The 25504-nt window shown below is 42.8% G+C and overlaps 1 protein-coding gene across 7 annotated transcripts in view; it reads right to left on the bottom strand.

The window, feature by feature from the left end:
- diaph2 (diaphanous-related formin 2) overlaps window positions 1-25504 on the bottom strand; it is a 693877-nt gene that overhangs the window by 161414 nt on the left and 506959 nt on the right. For all 7 annotated transcript variants that reach the window (XM_036943140.1, XM_036943138.1, XM_036943139.1 and 4 more), the window contains one exon: window positions 11944-12068. In XM_036943140.1, coding sequence (XP_036799035.1) covers window positions 11944-12068 — 125 coding nt within the window. The remainder of the gene's footprint in view (window positions 1-11943; window positions 12069-25504) is intronic.

Consider the following 25504-nt stretch of genomic DNA (forward strand, 5'->3'; position numbering starts at 1 on the left):
GTGTGATATGTGATGTGTGTGTGAGTGAATGAACTTCACCCATCCGCCTACGGAAACTAAGAAAGTAACTTAGAAAGACTATTGAAAAACAGTTCTTAGAAAAACATCAGTATCTGAGTGAGTTTCCTATAACCCTGAGATTAATTGCATTGATCCTGACAATAAGATAGTAACATTGTTTAACGGGTCTTGGTAGAACTATGAGTATGATAGCTACAGGTGATTTTTATTTAAAGTTCAAAGTGCATTTGTGATTCGTGTAGAATATACTTTATGTCCAAATGTACATTTTATCAACTCAATGTGTGGCTGAGTTCAGTTCTAAACTCTAAACCCCTCCCACCACAAAGAATTAAGACACCGTTACATTCATTATCAATGGGAATTAATGCTGTGTTAAATACCATTCTAATCACTACAATACAAAATACAGCTGTCATCTCCCCAATTCATGGGCGTTTATTGTTGGGTGGCATTGTTAGTCAAAATGGGATTTGAAGAAGCAGTCATCGAGCTTCCCTTCTCTCATTCAGACACGTATCCTCCACCAAGCCACACACCAATGCAATCCAAGATAATTGTTATATTAGCATTATGAAAAATCATAATACACAAAACACATGGCCTTGGATGCCATTTCCAAGTAAACATCGGTGGACGACGGCAACAATCACACGCGCAAGCCAATCCCTTTAGTGTTTCCCTGCCCCTCTTTATGACGATCATTATTATTAGAATCCAATTATTCTTGCCATTTTTGGCAGATGTTGTTCATTCGATCGACACTTATTAAAGCTTTTTATGTAACTTTTTGGGCGACCCGACCAACTGTACACAGAAAAGTGAGTTATAGTTATGTAATTCTCATTGAAAGCAGGTCTAAGAAGCGGTAGGTCTGTTCTATATGCACTGTTTCTATGCCTCCCGTTCTTAAGTTTTGTTTTTGCTTATTTGACATTCGGTTTAGTACACCAACTTCAAACGGCTGAAAATACTATATTTTTGGTTATGGAAAACATATTTCACAGCAGTTTAGATGGTAAAACTATTCTCGACACTATACTTGCTTGTTTTGTCACATACTATGAAATTAGGCAAACTATTAGAATTTTAACAACCAGGAAATGACTTAAAGTTGCTTAATAAAAACCGTCTCTATAGTGTCTATGTTGAGACAATACTAAGTACAGACACTAGCCTACCAGTAACCGATATCCACAGAGGGGTAACGAGATATGTTTTTTTTGTTTGTTAACTGTTATTTTTCCCCACTCTTCTAATTATTTACTTTGGTTTGAGTTTCTGCTTAATTAAAAAGCTCCAGCGCTTATCTGTGCTGCAAGTATGAATTAATTGGCCACAACATTTACAGTGAATTTCATTAATAAAGGAGAGTGCTTACAGAAAGAGCACGATGGTGAGGTAAACATTGAACTGAAAATGCCACCACAATCTGTTGACCTGGTTTCCTTCTATGAGGAAGTACAAACGTCAACAAATTAGCCGGATTATAAGGGCGTATTACATTTTGGTACTGAAACACATTAGATCTAATTATCATCCATAATGGCAAAGGTATATTTGTCTCGACAGCGTAGCTAAATCTTTACAGGTGACTTACCCATGAGGTAATTTAATACCAGTCATCCTTTGTTTACGAATTAGTACGAATTTAAGCAACAACAACATCTTAGTTATAAAAGTGAGTATAGCTCCCAGTTCATCAATAGCACTCTTAGCTATAAAAGGAAATGCATCTAGCAGTGGTATGTTAGACTGTAAGTGTCAACTGTTAATAATACAGAATGACCACTGGTGTTGTCTACTCTGAAAACCCAAAGACTCATTTGGCATCGAATTTAACTGAATGACTCCATTACAATACTGTTAGTGGTTCTCTTGGTTTGAAGTGCTAAAGTCCCGAGTCTGTGCCCTGATTGCAGTACTGGATATTGACTGCCCCCCCCCCCAAACAAACATATAACGTCCTTTCATACTGACACGCTGCTGAACAACAGAGAGTGCTACCTGCGTAAATGCATCTGTCAATGCACAAGTCATGTGGGTGGTATGACGGTGTAGCCCTGGGGCCAGGGGAGCGAGAATCTGTGTTTGTGTGTGTAAGTGTGTGTGTGTGTGGGCTGAGTCTGTCTGGGGTTACTGAGTTAACGTTACACAGTCACACAATCTGTATGGCGTTGTGTGGGCGAGCAGTTTGCTGATGTCAACGTTGTGAACAGAGAGCCCATGGTGGCATTGAAATTGCCATTTTACTCTATCTATGTCAATTTGAATGAGATCCTGAGGTCCATTGTCTTGCCCTTCATCTGCCGCCATCACCACGTTTCAGCATGACAATGCACAGCCCCATGTCGCAAGGATCTGCACACAATTTCTGGAAGCTGAAAATGTCCCAGTTCTTCCATGGCCTGCATATTCACCAGACATGTCACCCATTGAGCATGTTCTGCTCTGGATTGGCGTGTACGACAGCATGTTGCAGTTTCTGCCAATATCCAGCAACTTTGTACAGCCATTGAAGAGGAGTGGGACAACATTCCACAGGCCACAATCAACAGCCTGACCAACTCCATGTGAAGTGTCGCACCGCATGAGGCAAAATGGTGGTCACACCAGATACTGACTGATTTTCTGCTCCACACCCCTATATTTTTATTTTAAGGTACACTACCGGTTAAAAGTTTTAGAACACCTACTCATACAAGGGTTTTTCTTATTTTTAATATGCTATACATTGTAGAGTAATAGTGAAGACATCAAAACTATGAAATAACACATATCGAATCATGTAATAACCAAAAAAGTGTTAAATCTAAATATATTTTATATTTGAGATTCTTTAAATAGCCCGCCTTTGTCTTGATGACAGCTTTGCACACTCCTGGCACCCTCTAATCCAGCTTCATGAGGTAGTCACCTGGAATGCGTTTCAATTAACAGGTGTGCCATCTTAAGTTAATTTGTAGAATGTATTTCCTTCTTAACGTGTTTGAGCCAATCAGTTGTATTGTGACAAGGTAGGGAGGGTATACAGAAGATAGTCTTTTACCAAATAGGGCTAAGTCCATATAATGGCAAGAACAGCGATGGAACAGCGACAACAGTCCATCATTACTTAAGGTCAGTCAATACGGAAAATGTAAAGGACTCTGAAAGTTTCTTCAAGTGCAGTCGCAAAAACCATCAAGCGCTATGATGAAACTGGCTCTCATGAGGACCGCCAAAGGAAATGGAGACCTAAAGTTACCTCTGGAGCAGAGGATAAGTTTATTAGAGTTACCCGCCCCGGAAATTGCAGCCCAAATAAATGCTTTACAGAGTTCAAGTAACAGACATCTCAACATCAACTGTTCAGAGGAGACTGTGTGAATCAGGCCTTCATGGGAAAATTGTAGCAAAGAAACCACTGCTAAAGGACACCAATAAGAAGAAGAGACTTGCTTGGGCCATGAAGCACAAGCAATGGACATTAGACCAGTGGAAAGTTGTCCTTTGGTCTGGAGTTCAAATTGGAGACTTTTGGTTCCAACTGCCGAGTCTTTGTGAGATGTGGTGTGGGTGAACGGATGATCTCTGCATGTGTATTTCCCACCGTAAAGCATGGAGGAGGAGGTGTGATGGTGTGGGGGTGCTTTGCTGGTTATATTGTCTGTGATTTATTTAGAATTCAAGGCACACTTAACCAGCATGGCTACTACAGATTTCTGCAGCGATACGCTGCATCTGGTTTTGGTTTAGTGGGACTATCAATTGTTTTTCAACAGGACAGTGACCCAACACACCTCCAGGCTGTGTAAAGGCTATTTGACCAAGAAGGAGAGTGATAGAGTGCTGCATCAGATGACCTGACCTACACAATCCCACAACGTGAAACCAAATTGAGATGGTTTGGGATGAGTTGGACCGCAGAGTGAAGGAAAAGCAGCCAACAAGTGCTCAGAATATGTGGGAACTCCATCAATACTGTTTGAAAAGCATTCCAGGTGAAGCTGGTTCAGAGAATGCCAAGAATGTGCAAAGCTGTCATCAAGACAAAGGGTGGATATTTGAATCTGAAATATAAAATATATTTTGATTTGTTTAACACTTCTTTGGTTACTACATGATTCCATATGTGTTATTTCATAGTTTTGATGTCTTCACTATTATTCTACAATATGTAAAAATAAAGAAAAGTCCTTGAATGAGTAGGTGTTCTAAAAATGTTGACCAGTAGTGTATATGTGACCAAACAGATGCATATATGTATTCCCAGTCATGCATATATGTATTCCCAGTCATGTGAAATCCATAGATTAGGGCCAAATGACTTTATTTCAATTGACTGATTTCTATACAGTCAGTAAAATCGTAGAAATTTTTAGCATGTTGCGTTTATATTTTTGTTCAGTGTATATAGAAAGCAGGTGCTTCCACACAAGTCTGGTTCCTGATGTAATTAAGTAATTAACATCCCATCATGCTTAGGGTCATGTATAAAATGCTGGGCAGGCCATTATTTTCGCTACCATGACTAAGCTCCCATAGGATAACAATGCCATCATCATCAAGGCACGGTTGGTCACTGAATGGTTTGATAAGCATAAAAATTATGTAAATCATATGCCTTGGCCATCTCAGTCACCAGATCTCAACCCATTTGAACACTTACGGGAGATTCTGGAGCCTGAGACAGCATTATCCACCACCATCAACAAAACATCAAATTATGGAATTTTTTGTGGAATAATGTTGCTGCATCCCTCTAATTGAGTTCTAGACTTTATTTGTGCAGTTGCATCCCTCCAATACATGGTTGTAGGTATAATATGAGGGAGGTAATACATTAATTAATTTCCTGTCTTTATGTGTATATAACATTCTATGATGGGAAGACAACGCATTTTATCTGTTCGCATGTTCTGATATTTAAATCAGTTGGCAAAAACACATTAAACACTATTATACTTGTGAGGAGTTACTGTAGCCAAGAAGTGATAGTTTTAGCTGTAAACTTAATTCTATACAGCGCATAGCTAATGTATTGAGTTATCCCCCCACTTGACCAGAGCACAGCTACAGGTCTTAATGTGTCAGGGGGCTTTAAAAATGACACCAGTTGATTTCAACTTCTCGGGTCCCTAGGAAGCCGAAAGGTTAAGCTAACTATCAGCGGGCTGAATTATTGAGTTGAGTACCGCGGCGGGAGATCTATTAAGACAGGGGCCGCCTATCCATCAACGCTCGGTCCGGCATCTCATCGTCCCGGCGACCCACCTATCTCCCATTAACAGGCCAGTATCCATGCTATCCACAGTCCCTATAGGCTGTCCCTTCCCCAGAGTCCTATTTCGTCATATCCATCAGTCATAGATCTGTACTGGGGTCTGGGATCACCCAAGCCCCTCCAGTGAATTAGGGCCCCCCAGGGGCCAATGCCTCTATTCCCAGCCTTAGTGGGCTCTCCTAAATCTGATAGATATAGATCACTAAACTGCTGAACAAACACCCTATTCAGTCATTTGCATACATTACAGTAATGGAAGGAGAAAAATGTTTCAATAAAGCTAAATGAAGTACCTCTGCTGGGCTGTTTGTGATGCCAACAAGTATAAGGAATGGGTTCAGGCTGTCTTCTTTAGTAGATAACGACTGTAGATATGAACTGGTAAATGTAGCAGTTTGAAAGCTGACTCCGGCAAGTTAATTACTTTATTTGAGGATTTCATTATGCCTTCCGAAAGTATTCAGACCCCTTGACTTCTTCCACATTTTGTTAGGTTATAGCCTTATTCTCAACAATCTACACTCAATAATCCATATTGACTATGCAAAAACAGGTTTTTAAACATTTTTGCTCATAGAAAATAAATAAATACCACATTTACATAAGTATTCAGACCCTTTACTCAGTACTTTGTTGAACCACTTTGGCAGCAATTACAGCATCAAGTCTTCTTGGGTATGACGCTACAAGCTTGGCACACCTGTATTTGGGGAGTTTCTCACATTCTTCTCTGCAGATCCTCTCAAGCTCTGTCAGGTTGGATGGGGAGCGTTGCTGCACAGCTATTTTCAGGCCTCTCCAGAGATGTTCGATCGGGTTCAACTCTGGGACCATTGCTGAGCCACTCAAGGATATTCAGAGACTTGTCCCGAAGCCACTTCTGCGTTGTATTGGCCGTGTGCTCAGGGTTGCTGTCCTGTTGGAAGGTGACCCTTCGCCCCAGTCTGAGGTCCTCAGTGCTCTGGAGCAGGTTTTCATCAAGGATCTCTGTCCTTTGCTTCGTTCATCTTTGCCTCGATCCTGACTAGTCTCCAAGTCCCTACCTCTGAAAAACATCCCCACAGCATGTGCCTTTCCAAATCATGTCCAATCAATTGAATTTATAACAGGTGGACTCCAATCAAGTTGTAGAAACATCAAGGATGATCAATGGAAACCTGAGCTCATTTCTGTTTTTATTTTTTAATACAGTTAAAAAAATGTTGAAAAACCTGTTTTAGCTTTGTCATTGTGGGGTATTGTGTGTTGATTGTTGAGTAAAAAAACGTAACGTGAAAAGATCAAGGGGTCTGAATACTTTCCAAAGGCACTACATACATTCTAATTGAAATTGCAAGAAGTCGAATTGAGTTCTAGCTCATAAAAGGCATCACCAAGCAATCTTCAATTAATTAGAAACATTTAACATAATTGTATTCATTATAAAAACCTGAAGAGGTAATAAAAGTTGTGCTGTTTTAAGACATTTATTGTTACCTTTTAAAACCTAACTAGGAAACAAATAGTCTGGCTGAAGCGCAACCCACGTGACTACACAGTGAGCTGTGCATCAAGGACGTAGAGAGACTGGTGTAAGCAAGACTAGGCAACACCTGCAAGTCTTCAAAAAAAAGGCCAAAGAGACTCTGTCAAACACCCACTCACAATACCCAATGTGTTGTTGTTTGAATCCCAGATTGCCCCTATAATAAGGAAGGCATCAGAAACGCTCCAGTGTAGATATCAAAACAAGGCCAGCCGCTTTGGGGGAATGTAGCAGCACCCGAAACATGATGGTGTTCTCTTAATTTAAACAGAACTAAGTTCTGCTGTACCCCACACTCAGACACTGGGTTGTTTACCATTCACTGCTCTCTCTCTCTCACACACACACACACACACACACACACACACACACACACACACACACACACACTTCCTCATTCATCAATGTGCTCTACAGTGAAAACTTTTTACAGGGTTGCTCAACCATCAAATGCATGACTTTAGCTGCTGCTTTCGTTGTTGTTGTTTCATCTGTCATGTTTCCAGGCATCAGCGTCCTTTAATCTCAGTAGGAAGTTTAAAAAGGTATGTCAGACTTATCTTTACAAAAGGAAATGTCAAACCAAAAACATATGGCAGGGAATATTTCAAACTGTCAGTTTCACACACCCTAAACTGTGTTACACCGATTACAGTTATCTAAGCCAAAGGCAAAATAAAATATATAAAAACCTGGTAAAATCAAGCATTGTCTCTTTCATCTCTTTATCTAATATATTTTCCCTTCCCTCTGTTACCTTTGGGCACAACTATAGTTCTGATACATGCACGCACACACACTCCACACACCACACATTATTATTATTTAGTTGTACTGTTTTGTGTGTGTTTCTAATATTATATACAGTATGTCTGTAATGTCTATGTTAATGTTTAAAATGTACGTAAATTGTCAAGTCTTCTTGTCTGTAATGTCTTCTTCGTCATGTGTCGGACCCAAGGAAGACTCGCTGTCGCCAAATCATAAATCATAATCAAAAGAGCACAGAAATAATGTTCTGCTTGTGAAAGCTTTCACAATGCTACTGGTCATGTTAACTTTAAGGTTCAAAGAGAAAAGAAGATAGTAGGATGATTCAAGGCAAAACCAACTTACATCCTTTCACAGTTCAACATCATCAATCAATCAAATGTATTCATAAAGCCAAAAGTGCTTATACAGAAACCCTGCCTAAAACCCAAAACAGCAAGCAATGCAGCTGTAGAAGCACGAATGGTAAGGAAAAAGCTGAAGGGGCGTTAATCATTCAACACATCTGGAGAAGTGTGTTCAGAGTGGATGCTACAGTACAAAGAAATTCAAGTCCGAACACATAGCATATTTTATTTAGAAAACTTGCGAATTACCCTTGATGCCTAATCATGTGAATTGATTTGAGCAGGGTCACAGAAGAGCCATGTTTACCAAACACCTTGTTATTTTGACTAGCAGATGAACTGCATTACTTCATTACCAAGAAAAAGGTCACACGCAGGTCAAACCCACTCTAGTGAGTGAGAGAAAGAGAGGTGATTGCTAACGGGGAGAGAATGAGACACAGAGAGGTGATTGCTAACAGGGAGAGACAGAGACACAGAGAGAGGTGATTGCTGATGGGGAGAGACAGAGACACAGAGAGAGGTGATTGCTGATGGGGAGAGACAGAGACACAGAGAGAGGTGATTGCTGATGGGGAGAGACAGAGACACAGAGAGAGGTGATTGCTGATGGGGAGAGACAGACACAGAGAGAGGTGATTGCTAACGGTGAGAAACAGAGACACGGAGAGAGGTGTTTACTAACGAGGAGAGACAGAGACACAGACAGCATGAGAGAAGTGATTGCGAACAGGGAGAGACAGACACAGAGAGAGGTGATTGCTAATGAGGAGAGTCAGAGACACAGAGAGAGGTGATTGCTAACAGGAAGAGACAGAGACAGAGAGAGAGAGAGGTGATTGCTGACGGGGAGAGACAGCGACACAGAGAGAGGTGCTTGCTAACGGAGAGAGACAGACACAGAGAGAGGTGATTACTAACAGGGAGAGACAGAGACAGAGAGAGGTGCTTGCTAGCGGAGAGAGACAGAGGCACAGAGAGAGGTGATTGCTGACGGGGAGAGACAGAGGCACAGAGAGAGGTGCAGAGAGGTGATTGCTGATGGTGAGAGACAGAGACACAGAGAGAGGTGCTTGCTAACGGAGAGAGACAGACAGAGAGAGGTGATTGCTAACGGAGAGAGACAGAGACACAGAGAGCATGAGAGAAGTGATTGCGAACAGGGAGAGACAGAGACACAGATATTGGTGATTGCTGATGGGGAGAGACAGAGACACAGAGAGAGGTGATTGCTGATGGGGAGAGACAGACACAGAGAGAGGTGATTGCTAACGGTGAGAAACAGAGACACGGAGAGAGGTGTTTACTAACGAGGAGAGACAGAGACACAGACAGCATGAGAGAAGTGATTGCGAACAGGGAGAGACAGACACAGAGAGAGGTGATTGCTAATGAGGAGAGTCAGAGACACAGAGAGAGGTGATTGCTAACAGGAAGAGACAAAGACAGAGAGAGAGAGAGGTGATTGCTGACGGGGAGAGACAGCAACACAGAGAGAGGTGCTTGCTAACGGAGAGAGACAGACACAGAGAGAGGTGATTACTAACAGGGAGAGACAGAGACAGAGAGAGGTGCTTGCTAGCGGAGAGAGACAGAGGCACAGAGAGAGGTGATTGCTGACGGGGAGAGACAGAGGCACAGAGAGAGGTGCAGAGAGAGGTGATTGCTGATGGTGAGAGACAGAGACACAGAGAGAGGTGCTTGCTAACGGAGAGAGACAGACAGAGAGAGGTGATTGCTAACGGAGAGAGACAGAGACACAGAGGGCATGAGAGAAGTGATTGCGAACAGGGAGAGACAGAGACACAGATATTGGTGATTGCTGATTGGGAGAGACAGAGACACAGAGAGAGCTGATTACTAACGGGGAGAGACAGACACAGACAGCATGAGAGAAGTCTGATAGACACAAATACGCTCTCCACCTTACCACTTGAATCACCTCGACTCCCCTCATCGATCGCGGGCGCCATAAAGGGACAGTAAAACAGCTTTCTGGCTTTCTTTAGTAAGGTAAGAATGCCTACTCTGTCACGGTGGGCAGCTGTGGAGCGAGTGCAGCTGTGTCACCCTTAACCTGGCTGAACACAGAGTGGAAGGAGGTTGGAAGGCTACAAAATGTAGGTAAGAAAACCATTTTTAAATGTTTTCCTCTCTTTGCTTTTTTCACAATGAGGCAGTAACTAAAATTGGTTCGGCCAAATACGACTGAGGCTCCATTTCGGCTCTGATGCCAGATCCGGTGAGATGGGGAAGTGGGGCGTTTCCATTCACGGCCAGGCAGCTTCTCTCCCTCTCACTCTCTGGGGACACGATTCAGACAGTGAAGGGGAGCACTACTCCAGTATATATGCAGTTCTCCATTTCCACGGACATCCTCCGTGGAGCCCCAGAATCGATACAGACATCAGGGGCCCTGAGCTGCCTTTCCTCCCTGTCTTGGTTCAGAGCTGCAGGGGAGGTTTTTGCCAAAGCCTCTATTTTTAAAGATATAAAATGTACACATATTAAGTGCCAATATTTGACTAGGAGCAGATTTCTGATGTGTTAGGCAGCTATTACTCTTATGTCAGCTAAAAGTTCAAAAAAATAATAATTGCAAGCTAACAAAAAGCTCAAATTAAGGTTAAGCACTTTTTTAAGGGGATTCTCTGGAAATTGTGTGTACTTTTTTGCCAGTAGTTTTGAAAGTAGCCCTCAAGGGGTCCCTGAAACTTGTGCAGAAATGTGCCCCACTTTGCTCTCTCTCTCTCTGCCCTGGTGTGGTGTGGGTGCATCATGTGCACCTTGCAAGCTGTCACACATATAGCAAGGGGCTGAAGCTCATGGTCAAATTTTTAGGGGGCTGGCCCATGTGAGGGCCAGCACAGCTTCCAGTACAACAGTTGCTTTCAAACTAAGGATTTGCTGGCTAATTTAGGCTAGAAAGTAAATCTGGTCATAGATTATGCATGTATGAACTACACATTGACACATCCACGCCAAAGCGGGAAGTTTAAAAAATACTTAGTAGCAGCTAACGTTACGGAACATGTCACATGCAAGTGTGAGTGTTGAACATATGGAATGTCTCCTGAATTGATGAATTACCCTTGAATGATTCTTGCTTTCCCTTAATAAATGTGGTAACTCACACCTAGAGACAGGTAGCCTAGTGGTTAGAGAGTCAAGGTAAAAATCTGTAGTTCTGCCCCTGAACAAGGCAGTTAACCCACTGTTCCCCGGAAGGCCGTCATTGTAAATAAGAATTTGTTCTTAACTGACTTGCCTAGTTAAATAAAGGTTCAATTAAAAAAACAAACAGAGGAATGCTGTCTGTTTTAATACACATATAGTGATAGGAGGTATCATAGCCCCTAGCTATTGACATCCGAGTTGGTTTCAACCAATGAGACTCTAAACACTGTAGTGTATGTACTGTAGGTGCCAGATTACTAGACAAACCTATTCTGCCGAGGCACCTTCCTCCTTAAAATGGAGTCTGAGAAGTGCTCAGGCATCACTAATTTGATTTGAGAGCTGAACCGCTTGAGTTTAAGTGAAAGCACTCTGTTATCAAAATGAGAGAAGAGCCGCAAAAGGTGATAGTCTACAGAAAGCCTATGTGGAGAGGCCTGTGGCTGGTTAGGAGATGAAATCAGGAGGTGGGTGATAAGTCCGCATGGGGGAACGAGCCCTCATTAGAGACCCCGAGGGGAGGCAGTGGTGGATCAGCGGTAAAAATAGCTCAAGGCCTGAACTCTCTCTGGGGAACGTTGGGTAGAGGAGGAGGAGATCTGATAAACATCTCACTAGTGGGAAGGCAGCCGTATCCATTCCTTTAAGCCCACGGGTGCCACAAGCCACACTTATGGCCGTTAACTACTCTTTCCTGCTCAGGAGAACGCAACAGCACAGTCTCTTTGGTGGACAATCCACAGGCGCCAAATGCCCAAAACATGTCTACTTTCTACATCAGCGATACGTTCAATTAAGACAATGTGAGAAATCAATAAAAAGCATGAAAAGGATATGGACAATTTTTCCACAAACTTATCCTTTTCGTCGTCTGTCTTGGGGAAGTTCTCAATGTCATTTTCTAGCCTCTGGATGTGTCGCTCCATGGTGCTGAGACTGCTCTTCAGGATCTCGGCAGAAACTGGAGAAAGATGGAGATGTCATTAATATTAATAAACAATACAAATGAAAATAATTTTCCCTACACTGCATATGAACTGAATCTCTAAATATGAATATCTCTTTGATATAGATTGTTCCAATCAGTTTTGTTTGATGAGGTTAGGCTGAGGTTAGGATTTGATCACTCCATATATTTTTTCCTGAGTTTGATCCCTCCACAACTTGGTCTTGTCTCAGCACTACAATCTGTGTGGCCTGGAAGGCGAGTGTGTGTGTTTGATAGAGGGGCTGGAGCTCGTTAATCAGTCTGTAACCACTGTATACAAAGTTCCTTTGGACTCTTACTATTCAGATCAACCCTTTCAAGTGGGGACTTCAAAGACTTGTGAGTGTCTTAAGGGATCAGACAGGACAGGAGTGTAGAAACATGTGTCATGTAAGGCCTGTAGTATGGGCCTTAGTGTTATTGATACAAACAAACTTGACTACGACTCCACAGTGTGTGAACTGGTCACAGGCAAAGATATGGGTCAATGCTCCGGCCACTGACTGATGTCAGTCCTGGTTTGTCTGGGTCTGCGTCACAGAGTAGATACTACCAAGAGATTACCTGAAGACAGAACTTCAGGCTTTTTATCAGACAGACTTCTAAACTCAGCAAAAAAAGAAACGTCCCTTTTTCAGGACCCTGTCTTTCAAAGATAATTCGTAAAAAAACAAATAACTTCACAGATCGTCATTGTAAAGGGTTTAAACATTGTTTCCCATGCATGTTCAATGAACCATAAACAATTAATGAACATGCACCTGTAGAACGGTCGTTAAGACACCAACAGCTTACAAACGGTAGGAACTTAAGGAAACAGTTTTGAAAATTTAGGACACTAAAGATGCTTTCACCTGAAAAACACCAAACAAAAGATGCCCAGGGTCCCTGCTAATCTGCGTGAACGTGCTTTGGGCATGCTGCAAGGAGGCATGAGTACTGCAGATGTGGCCAGGGCAATAAATTGCATTGTCTGTACTGAGAGACGCTTAAGAAAGCGCTACAGGGAGACAGGACGGACAGCTGATCATCCTCGCAGTGGCAGACCACGTGTAAAAACACCTGCACAGGATTGGTACATCCGAACATCACAACTGTGGGACAGGTACAGGATGGCAACATCAACTGCCCGAGTTACACCAAGAACGCACAATCCCTCCATCAGTGCTCTGACTGTCCGCAATAGGCTGAGAGAGGCTGGACTGAGGGCTTGTAGGCCTGTTGTAAGGCAGGTCCTCACCAGACATCACCGGTAACAATGTCGCCTATGGGCACAAACCCACCGTCGCTGGACCAGACAGGACTGGCAAAACGTGCTCTTCACTGACGAGTCACGGTTTTGTCTCACCAGGAGTGATGGTCGGATTTGCGTTTATCGTTGAAGAAATTAGTGTTACACAGAGGCCTGTACTCTGGAGCGGGATCGATTTGGAGGTGGATGGTCCATCATGGTCTGGGGCGGTATGTCACAGCATCATCGGACTGAGCTTGTTGTCATTGCAGGCAATCTCAATGCTGTGCGTTACAGGGAAGACATCCTCCTCCCTCATGTGGTACCCTTCCTGCAGGCTCTTCCTGACATGATCCTCCAGCATGACAATGCCATACTGCTCATTCTGTGCGCTATTTCCTGCAAGACAGGAATGTCAGTGTTCTGCCATGGCCAGTGAAGAGCCCGGATCTCAATCCCATTGAGCACGTCTGGGACCTGTTGGATCGGAGGGTGAGGGCTAAGGCCATTCCCCCCAGACATGTCAGGGAACTTGCAGGTGCCTTGGTGGAAGCGTGGGGTAACATCTCACAGCAAGAACTGGCAAATCTGGTGCAGTCCATGAGGAGGAGATGCACTGCAGTACTTAATGCAACTGGTGGCCACACCAGATACTGACTGTTACTTTTGATTTTGATCCCCCCCTTTGTTTAGGAACACATTATTAAATTGATGTTAGTCACATGTATGTGGGACTTGTTCAGTTTATGTCTCAGTTGTTGAATCTTGTTATGTTCATACAAATATTTACACATGTTAAGTTTGCTGAAAATGAACGCAGTTGACAGTGAGAGGATGTTTACTATTTATCAAGAGTCCTCCTCTAAACTGAAAAGATGGATTAAATAACAGTGCCTAATAGTTAAACAATCTGACTTCTATGGAGTTACAGTGGATTGGGCTGTGGTAAAGCTCAAAGTGCACAGCCGGGAAAATGGAAAAGAAAATCAAAGTCCAGGATGTTAAAAGTATCCTCCTTAATGAACGTGCTTCCATCTTGACTAGTTCAAAGCCTTCCGATGCCATTTAGATAAACCTTCACATTTCAAATCAAGCCAAATCAAGCCACATTTAATTTCCAATGTCTTTTTGAACTGGCCTATCAGTATCGTACTCAAATCTTCAATAATAAAACCCTGCTTCAAAGCATATCTCCACAATGTCCCCCCATCACATTTCATATTCAATAGCTTTTTCAGCCTACCTTACCTTGTCTAGCCTATATGATGCCACTGTATATTCTGCATTATAAACTGGGTGGTTCGAGATTGGATGACGCCCGTGGTATATCAGACCGAGCATGGTGAATTAGGGAAAGCTGTCAGTTGTACAACTGAATGCATTCAACTGAAATGTCTCTTCCGCATTTAACCCAACCCCTCTGAATCAGAGAGGTGTGGGGGGCTGCAATAATCAACATCCACGTCTTTGGCGGCCAGGGAACAGTGGGTTTACTGCCTTGCTCAGGGGCAGAACGACAAATGTTACCTTGTCAGCTTGGGGATTCGATCCAGCAACCTTTCGGTTACTGGCCCAACGCTCTAACCACTTGGCTACCTGCCGCCTAATTACGTTGGTAACCAATTTATAATAGCAATAAGGCACCTTTGGGGTTTGTGGTATATGGCCAATATACCATGGCTAAGGGCTGTATCCAGGCACTCCACATTGCGTTGTGCAGAGAACAGCCCTTAGCCCTGATATGATGGCCATATACCACACCACCTTATACCTTATTGCTTAAATAAAACCCTGTCTCTCATTGCATCTTCTACATGTATTGCCGTGAGTCATACATGATGGGAGGGCATGTCAGGGTTTGCCAGCACTCTTTATGTTTCCCAACCCATCCAATGAGCTGTGTGGAGGCTATCAAGAGAGGGGTAGTCTCAGTGACATCAGGGCAGCCATGCTTTACAGAGACACTATACAGCTCCCGTCTGGTTTTATATTTATTTTCAAACAATCACAGTGTCGAGTGAGAGAGGGGACGAAGCACTTACAGTACACAGAGACGAACACAGTCACATACACACCGGGGCCACAAATCAATCTAGCCACAGCAGCAACAATGCAGAGGATGCGGGAGGGTGAGGTCTTTGGTGGTGCTTGGAGGGATCTGGTGACTGGGGATATGCTATGCCCCTATTCAAGGCCAACAAAGCCGAGGGTTAGGTCTCCCTCCTGGGGACACTAGGGGATGAGGGGACGGCGGCACGCCCGCAGTCAACACATCCCCACGCCAGCACTGATAGGGCCTCCGAGAGAGCAACCCAGCTGTTGTCAGTGTGATCTGAGACAGCACAGATAGCAGGGAAAAATGAAGAGCTAGGAGGTGGGCAGACAGACGGGTAGAGATGAATAGATTAGATACACACAGATGCTTCATACCTGGGAACCGTTCATCATTCGCCAAGGGCTCAGGGAAACTCTGATAGACTGGGTCTGAATGACAGCAGTGCTTGGCTAATAACACAGCCGAGGTAGCTGATCTTTAATGGCTTCAGTAGCCATGGCACTGACACACAGGGGACTATCCAACTGAGATTCTGCAGAAGACTCATTTACAGCAGCAATATGATGAAGCCTAACAGTACAATGTCTGGGGACTGGAGAGAGCATATGTACATATTGTGCAGTTTTCTATTGCAGTATTTTTAACTGAAGCAATTTGCAATGTTAAAAGTTGGATTCATACAAAGGTTGACATGTTCCTCTTTTAATAGCTGCATGCGCACTATCCATAGTAAATTGTAACTTTTTACATGCACCTGTAAATGAGGTAAATTAAGATAAGATAATTAGGTGGGTGCTTACATTTGTCCAAGTGTGAATTAGATGTGTTGTGTGCAGACACCCTCGTAGAGAAGGGTCAGAGCCAGGGATCAGCCATTATTGACAGCAAACCAGGAGCAATTAGGCTTAAGTGCCTTGCTCAAGGGCACATTTACATATTTATCACCTAGTCGGCCAGGGGATTTGAACAAGCAACCTTTCGGTTACTAGCCCAATGCTTCTAACCGCTAGGCTATGTAAGCAATGCATTGTGGAGGGTAGGCTACTAAAAGCAACATTCATAATTCTACGCCAAAAAATTATGCATGGAAGTGTTACGACTTCCGCCGAAGTTGGTCCCTCTCCTTGTTCGGGCGGCGTTCAACAGTCGACCTCACCAGCCTTCTAGCCATCGCCGATCCACTTTTCATTTTCCATTTGTTTTGTCTTTGTCTTACACACCTGGTTTCAATCCCCCAATTACTTGTTCATTATTTACCCTCTGTTCCCCCATGTTTGTTTGTGAGTGATTGTTTATTGTATTGCGGTCCGTTATTGTGGCCTTGGATTTATTTGACGTGTATTGTGTTTATTGTTGAGTAAAATTGCGTACATTACTCATATCTGCTGTCCTGCGCCTGACTCATCTACACCAGCTACACACAGACGCATTACAGGAAGGCTTTATATTTTGGATGAGCATTAGGGAATGGGCCAAGAAAGTCAAATGTTCAAATTAAGCAGTGTAAATGAGTGTTTTCAGGGTCAACTTTAGTACAGCTTTAGAAGCACATTAGAAAGAGAGGGAGTCAAATCAGATTGCACTTTGTATCTAGTGACAAGCAATGTAAATAACAAAGGCCTTTCGACAAAATATGTAAATGCCTCTTTTGAAGTTACTTTAAAAGGAAGGGCCTGTTATAAGTCAGTTGCTGCTTTTTATCAAATAAATCTACACGACTAAGACTACCATTCCTCTCTGTTCAGTATGCAGTAGGGATCCTTTTGGGATATCATTAGTAAAATTAGCGCCAAAATAATACTGTTTTCAGAGGATGACTTTCAACACAACACTGGTATCTACCACATGCACATTACCTATGGACCAGGAAAGGGAGATGAAACACAAGCACTAGGCCTATGTACTCTCTTCTTCACAGAGAAAGGATGTCTGGGACATGTAGAATTATCCTAATAACTGCTGTCAGCAAGACCTGCTAGTGTAATTTAACAGCACACATTAAATGTCTCTGTGTTTCTAATCTGGATGAGCATGTTTCCAGGTAACTTCTTACACATGCAAAACCATGTAAATTATCCTTTACACAATCTTGCTGTCAAGCTATTTCTGGGGGTTAGAAATGTGTTTGATTTGCATGCTTAATGTAAAGAAAGTGAGTGTGACTGGGAGAGAGAGAATCAAACTGAGCTGCACTTCCTAACCTCCTGCCAAATGAATGACCAAATTAGAGACACTTGCTTTGGCAATGTTAACATCTGTTTCCTATGCCAATAAAGCCCTTAAATTGAAACAATATACTGGTCAAATGTCAAATTGGCTTTTTATCAAATTATCGTACGACAGACCACATATTCACCCTGCACACGCTAATTGACAAACAAACAAATCAAAACTTTGTTGATTTCAAAAAAGCCCTAGACTAAATTTGGCATGAGGGTCAGCTATACAAATTAATGGAAAGTGTGTTGGGGCAAAAACATATGACATTATAAAATCCATGTACACAAACAAAGCCTGTGGTTAAAATTGGCAAAAAAAACAAATTTCTGCTCAACATGTATATCAACAAATTGGTGAAGACATTAGAACAGTCTGCAGCACGCGGCCTCACTGTACTAGAATCTGAAGTCAAATGTCTACTGTTTTCTGATGATCTGGTGCTTCTGTCACCAACCAAGGAGGACCTACAGCAGCACCTAGATCTTCTGCACAGATTCTGCCAGACCTGGTCCCTGACCGTAAATCAAAGTAACACCAAAATAATGGTGTTCCAAAAAAGGTCCAGTCGCCAGGACCACAAAATACAAATTCCATCTAGACACCTTTGCCATAGAGCACACAAAAAACAATACATACCTTGGCCTAAACATCAGTGCCACAGGTAACTTCCACAAAGCTGTGAACGATCTGAGAGACAAGGCAAGAAGGGCATTCTACGCCATCAAAAGGAACATCACATTTGACATACCAATTAGGACCTGGCTAAAAATACTTGAATCAATTATAGAACCCATTGCCCTTTATTGTTGTGAGGTCTGGGGTCTGCTCACCAACCAATAATTCACAAAATGGGACAAACACCAAATTGTGACTCTTCATGCAGAATTCTGCAAAAATATCCTCAGAGTACAACGTAAAATACCCCAAAATACAGGCCGATAGCCACTAATTATCAAAATCCAAAAAAGAGACGTTAAATTCTACAACCACCTAAAAGGAAGCGATTCCCAAACCTTCCATAACAAAGCCATCACCTACAGAGAGATGAACCTGGGAAGTAGTCCCCTAAGCAAGCTGGTCCTGGGGCTCTGTTCACAAACACAAACACACCCCACAAAGCCCCAGGACAGCAACACAATTAGACCCAACTAAATCATGAGAAAACAAAAAGATAATTACTTGAGACATTGGAAAGAATTTCCAAAAAACAGAGCAAACTAGAATGCTATTTGGCCCTAAACAGAGAGTACATAGTGTCAGAATACCTGACCACTGTGACTGACCCAAACTTAAGGAAAGCTTTGATTATGTACAGACTCAGTGAGCATAGCCTTGCTATTGAGAAAGGCAGTCAAAGGCAAACCTAGCTCTCAAGAAAAGACAGGCTATGTGCACACTGCCCACAAAATGAGGTGGAAACTGAGCTGCACTTCCTAACCTCCTGCCAAATGTATGACCATATTAGAGATTTATTTTATTTATATTTCACAGATCACCCAAAAATTCGAAAACAAACCTGATTTTGATCATCTCGCATATGTACTGGGTGAAATACCACTGTGTGCCATCAAAGCAGCAAGATGTGTGACCTATTACCACAAGAAAAGGGCAACCAGTGAAGAACAAACACCATTATAAATACAACCCATATGTATGTTTATTTATTTTCCCTTTTGTACTTTAACCATTTGCACATCCTTACAACACTGTATATAGATATAATATGACATTTGAAATGTATTATTTTGGAACTTCTGTGAGTGTAATGTTTACTGTTCATTTTTATTGTTTATTTATCTACTTCACTTGCTTTGGCAATGTTAACATATGTTTCCCATGCCAATAAATCCCCTGGAATTGAATTGAGAGAGAGACACAGACAGGCAGACAGACAGACAGATAGAACAAGAAATAAGAAGCAAGAGCGAAAGGAAGCTCTTTCTGTATTGACACAAACTCCTCCGTGGTCAACACCTTTCAGATTTACAGCATCATTACTGTGGTATTACCCTATAATACCAGCACTCTGAGGACTAGCCATTTCCATGAGGAAGAGACAGATGAGACCTATTTCATTACACTCTGTCCTACTTGCTACAAGAATAAACTGCCATGAAAAAAAATCCCTGCTCATCATAAAACCAAGACAATGTGCAACACAAAATACCAAATCATGTGCTCTAATGTGAAGATGTCACCATTATATTCAGTCATTTGTTGGAAGAAACCATTTTCAATTGCGATTCATGGAGAAAGGACACAGATAATTGATCCACTGCTCTTGCGCTGCTGTCAAAGGTTACAAAGAAAACTTTGGTTTCTTTTTCGAACATAGCCACAGTCGCGATATAAAGTAAAGTTTTTAATAATCTCTACACTTGTGCAAACAAAGAAAAACTTAACATAAAACCAAAGGAGAAGCACAATGGAACTCCCCTCCCCCCATTTATTTGAGATGGCATATTTAATATGTGTTTGCATGATTTAGAACCCCGGCTATTCACTTCACAAATTAAGACGTACACCGCGATGGAGAAAGAGGAGAAAAAAATAATGAACCGACATTACAAGGCACATCACCAGTAAAGGTTCATTAGCGCGCCTATAGAACAAAGTTCACTATAGTCTTCCCTTGACAAATGAAGGCAGTTTGGGGTGTGAGAAGGGGAGTGTATGAGGCCACGGCAGCAGTATCAACCCTTCAATCAGATGTAAAATGAGTTTCAAGCTCCAGAGACCCTACAAGTGAAGACCTTTCAGCGCGCTATTCAATTCACCCCGGCCCCAGATGATTAACTCCACACACCAAATTCTCAATGATTCCAATTCACCTCCCGCTGCATGTAGAAACACGAAGTGGAAATAGAGGACAACCTTGAAAAGACTGCTTTTCAACGCATTACCAAAATAGATGTTCATTCAACCATTGTGCATCTTCTCCATATTATGCTGAAATTGACTATTGATTAGTGGCTTACGAGAAGAAGAAACTACTGAATTGTAATGCTAGCTGACTGTAGATTAATCTAATGCTGTAGATTTGGAGGTAATTATTTTGAGACATTGACATGTACTTGTGCTCATTGCTCACATATCGGCTTGACTGACATGGTACCTATTGGCAGCTACACAGAAACATGCTTTTCCATTTCCATTTACCTGGTGGCAACCTGAAAATGAATATGAAATGCAGTGGGACAGAGATAGACTTAGGGATGCACCAGTATACTAAGGGATGCACCAGTATACTGCTGTTAGAGTGAGAGACAACACCAGGGGTTCAACTTTGGTTTTAGAAGTGGGGGGGGGGGGCATACTTGTATGTGTGTGTGGTGGGGGGGGGGGGGGGGGGGGGGTAAACACTCCAAACAGCCTACCCGCTGTAACGGGAGCCGTTTGATTCACTCCTGCAACGGGAGCTGTTTGATTCACTTCTGCAACGGGAGCCGCCCGCTCGAAGGCGTCCGTATGCTCCTAAAGCACACCGTTGCATTTTAGTATCATATTCCAATTCTAAACTGGGGGAGGACAAAAATGCAATTTCAGAATGTGGGGGGACTTGCCCATGTCCCCAATGAAAGTTGCGCCCCTGGACAACATAAGGTTTTCCCTTTTCAGCGGGATTTAAACGGCTCCAGTTGCTGGAATGAATCAAATGGCTCCAGTTGCAGGAGTGAATCAAATGGCTCCAGTTGCAGGAGTGAATCAAACGGCTCCCGTTGCAGGAGTGAATCAAACGGCTCCCGTTGCAGGAGTGAATCAAATGGCTCGCGTTGCAGGAGTGAATCCAACGGCTCCCGTTGCAGGAGTGAATCAAACGGCTCCCGTTGCAGGAGTGAATCAAACGGCTCCCGTTGCAGGAGTGAATCAAACGGCTCCCGTTGCAGGAGTGAATCAAACGGCTCCCGTTGCAGAAGTGAATCAAACGGCTCCCGTTGCAGAAGTGAATCAAACGGCTCCCGTTGCAGGAGTGAATCAAACGGCTCCCGTTGCAGGAGTGAATCAAATGGCTCGCGTTGCAGGAGTGAATCCAACGGCTCCCGTTGCAGGAGTGAATCAAACGGCTCCCGTTGCAGGAGTGAATCAAACGGCTCCCGTTGCAGAAGTGAATCAAACGGCTCCCGTTGCAGGAGTGAATCAAACGGCTCCCGTTGCAGGAGTGAATCAAACGGCTCCCGTTGCAGGAGTGAATCAAACGGCTCCCGTTGCAGAAGTGAATCAAACGGCTCCCGTTGCAGGAGTGAATCAAACGGCTCCCGTTGCAGGAGTGAATCAAACAGCTCCCGTTGCAGGAGTGAATCAAACGGCTCCAGTTGCAGGAGTGAATGTGATCCTATTTTTTTATTTTATTTTTTTATTTCACCTTTATTTAACCAGGTAGGCTAGTTGAGAACAAGTTCTCATTTGCAACTGCGACCTGGCCAAGATAAAGCATAGCAGTGTGAACAGACAACAACACAGAGTTACACATGGAGTAAACAAGTCAATAACATAGTAGGAAAAAAATAATCTATATACATTGTGTGCAAAAGGCATGAGGAGGTAGGTAATAAATAGGCCATAGGAGTGAATAATTACAATTTAGCAGATTAACACTGGAGTGATACATGATCAGATGAACATGTGCAGGTATAGATACTGGTGTGCAAAAGAGCAGAAAGGTAAATAAAATAAAAACAGTATGGGGATGAGGTAGGTAAATTGGGTGGGCTATATACCGATGGACTATGTACAGCTGCAGCGATCGGTTAGCTGCTCAGATAGCAGATGTTTAAAGTTGGTGAGGGAGATAAAAGTCTCCAACTTCAGAGATTTTTGCAATTCGTTCCAGTCACAGGCAGCAGAGAACTGGAAGGAAAGGCGGCCAAATTAGGTTTTGGCTTTAGGGATGATCAGTGAGATACACCGTCATCGTGACTCGTGACCAGTGAACTGAGATAAGGCGGAGCTTTACCTAGCATAGACTTGTAGATGACGTGGAGCCAGTGGGTCTGGCGACGAACATGTAGCGAGGGCCAGCCAACTAGAGCATACAGGTCGCAGTGGTGGGTGGTATAAGGTGCTTTAGTAACAAAACGGATGGCACTGTGATAAACTGCATCCAGTTTGCTGAGTAGAGTATTGGAAGCTATTTTGTAGATGACATCGCCAAAGTCGAGGATCGGTAGGATAGTCAGTTTAACTAGGGTAAGTTTTGCGGCGTGAGTGAAGGAGGCATTGTTGCGAAATAGAAAGCCAACTCTAGATTTGATTTTGGATTGGAGATGTTTGATATGAGTCTGGAAGTAGAGTCTGCAGTCTAGCCAGACACCTAGGTACTTATAGATGTCCACATATTCTAGGTCAGAACCATCCAGGGTGGTGATGCTAGTCGGGCGTGCGGGTGCAGGCAGCGAACGGTTGAAAAGCATGAATTTGGTTTTACTAGCGTTTAAGAGCAGTTAGAGGCCACGGAAGGAGTGTTGTATGGCAATGAAGCTCGTTTGGAGGTTAGATAGAACAGTGTCCAAGGAAGGGCCAGAAGTATACAGAATGGTTTCGTCTGCGTAGAGATGGATCAGGGAATCGCCCGCAGCAAGAGCAACATCATTGATATATACAGAGAAAAGAGTCGGCCCGAGAAATCAACCCTGTGGTACCCCCATAGAGACTGCCAGAGGACCGGACAACACGCCCTCCGATTTGACACACTGAACTCTGTCTGCAAAGTAGTTGGTGAACCAGGCAAGGCAGTCATTAGAAAAACCGAGGCTACTGAGTCTGCCGATAAGAATATGGTGATTGACAGAGTCGAAATCCTTGGCCAGGTCGATGAAGACGGCTGCACAGTACTGTCTTTTATCGATGGCGGTTATGAATTCATTTAGTACCTTGAGCGTGGCTGAGGTGCACCCGTGACCGGTTCGGAAACCGGATTGCACAGCGGAGAAGGTACGGTGGGATTCGAGATGGTCAGTGACCTGTTTGTTGACTTGGCTTTCGAAGACCTTAGATAGGCAGGGCAGGATTGAAATAGGTCTGTAACAGTTTGGGTCTATTGCTGTGGCAAAGTAGTGAAATTGTCCCTCGTGATTACCCAAGGTTCTCGTGACGCTGAAAAGCGAATCAGCCAGGGAGAAGAACGCAATCTTTAAGGTGGCAACAAGCAAAGAACAAATTAAGCAATATACATGTACAGTAAAATGCAGGAATAGGAAAGTTCAGTGCATTTTATTAACTCTGGGCGATATAGTTTCATTTTGAGTGATCGACTTGCAATTCAATTAACTTTTTAAGTGATGACTTTCAATGGTGCTCCTCAAGGAGAAAATGTATACATTTATCAATATGCTGAGAGAGTATGAATACAATTTCCCAATTATACTCAGATATAAATAAATCAATAAAACTGAGTACCAGAAAACAAACAGAAATAGTTTGCACACAATCCAATGAATTTCATTTAGGGGGAGGGTGTGTAAATCCACACTACACAGGCACGCATAATTACAATTCCCCATCAATGGTGTGTTAATGGGATGGAAATAAAGGAAATAAATCCTTTTTACTTTCGCTCCACTTACTCTTTTCATTTGTATTTTCTCTCAAATCCCCCACTTAACAAAGCGTTATCATTAAGAAATTATTTACCAATTTAATCAAGATAGATTTTTTGTGTGCAACAAAACCTAAGGTTAGAATATGCTGCCGAAATGAACTGTGAGTAATGGTAAGCCATTGAAATCTGTTAAATCCTCACTGATGCTATGAAAACCTAATCCAATAATTTAAGGTAGGCTAGACAGCAGAGTCTCGGTTATCATTGTAATCAGACAAACAACTTGGATTAACATCTGAAATGTTAATGAGCAGATGGAAAATTGTCTGCACATAGTCTGAAACGGGTTATGCAATTGATTGAGTGAAGTAAAAAGTGACATTTCATAATATCACGAACGTCCATCGCAAGTCCCACCTTACACACTTTATTGACTATTATAAACTGGGTGGTACGAGCCCTGAATGCTGATTGGCTGACAGCCATGGTATATCAAGACCGTATTCCACGGGCATATTTTTTTATTTAAATATAATTTTTTACTGCTCTAATTTTATTGGTAACCAGTTTATAATGCAGAAGTAAGGCTAAAGTTAAGCAATAAGGCATCTCAAGGGTTTGTGATATATGGCCAATATAGGTGATTGCGTTGTGCGTAAGAACAGCACTTAGCCGTGGTATATTGGCCATATACCACACCCTCTCGTGCATTATTGCTTAACTATAGCCATATTCCTGACTCACTGAGAGAACACACAGATCCACGAGTATAGCAGGGAAACAACTATAATGAAAGACTAGTGCCTCACATCCCTAAGATGAGCTTTGCTTAAATTCACAAAATCTGAGCCCCATCCATACATCATCTGCTGCAGCCTTGCCAGTCTCTCTACAAACCAATTACCTACATGTCCAGACACTAGATCACCAACATGTCCAGACACTAGATCACCTACATGTCCAGACACTAGATCACCTACATGTCCAGACACTAGATCACCAACATGTCCAGACACTAGATCACCTACATGTCCAGACACTAGATCACCTACATGTCCAGACACTAGATCACCAACATGTCCAGACACTAGATCACCTACATACCCAGACACTAGATCACCTACATAACCAGACACTAGATCACCTACATGTCCAGACACTAGATCACCTACATGTCCAGGCACTAGATCACCTACATGTCCAGACACTAGATCACCTACATGTCCAGACACTAGATCACCTACATGTCCAGACAATAGATCACGTACATGTCCAGGCACTAGATCACCTACATACCCAGACACTAGATCATCTACAGTGCCTTGCGAAAGTATTCGGCCCCCTTGAACTTTGCGACCTTTTGC

This window comes from Oncorhynchus mykiss, chromosome 14 (genome assembly GCF_013265735.2).
Source record: "Oncorhynchus mykiss isolate Arlee chromosome 14, USDA_OmykA_1.1, whole genome shotgun sequence".
In the NCBI taxonomy this organism is placed as follows: Eukaryota; Metazoa; Chordata; class Actinopteri; order Salmoniformes; family Salmonidae; genus Oncorhynchus; species Oncorhynchus mykiss.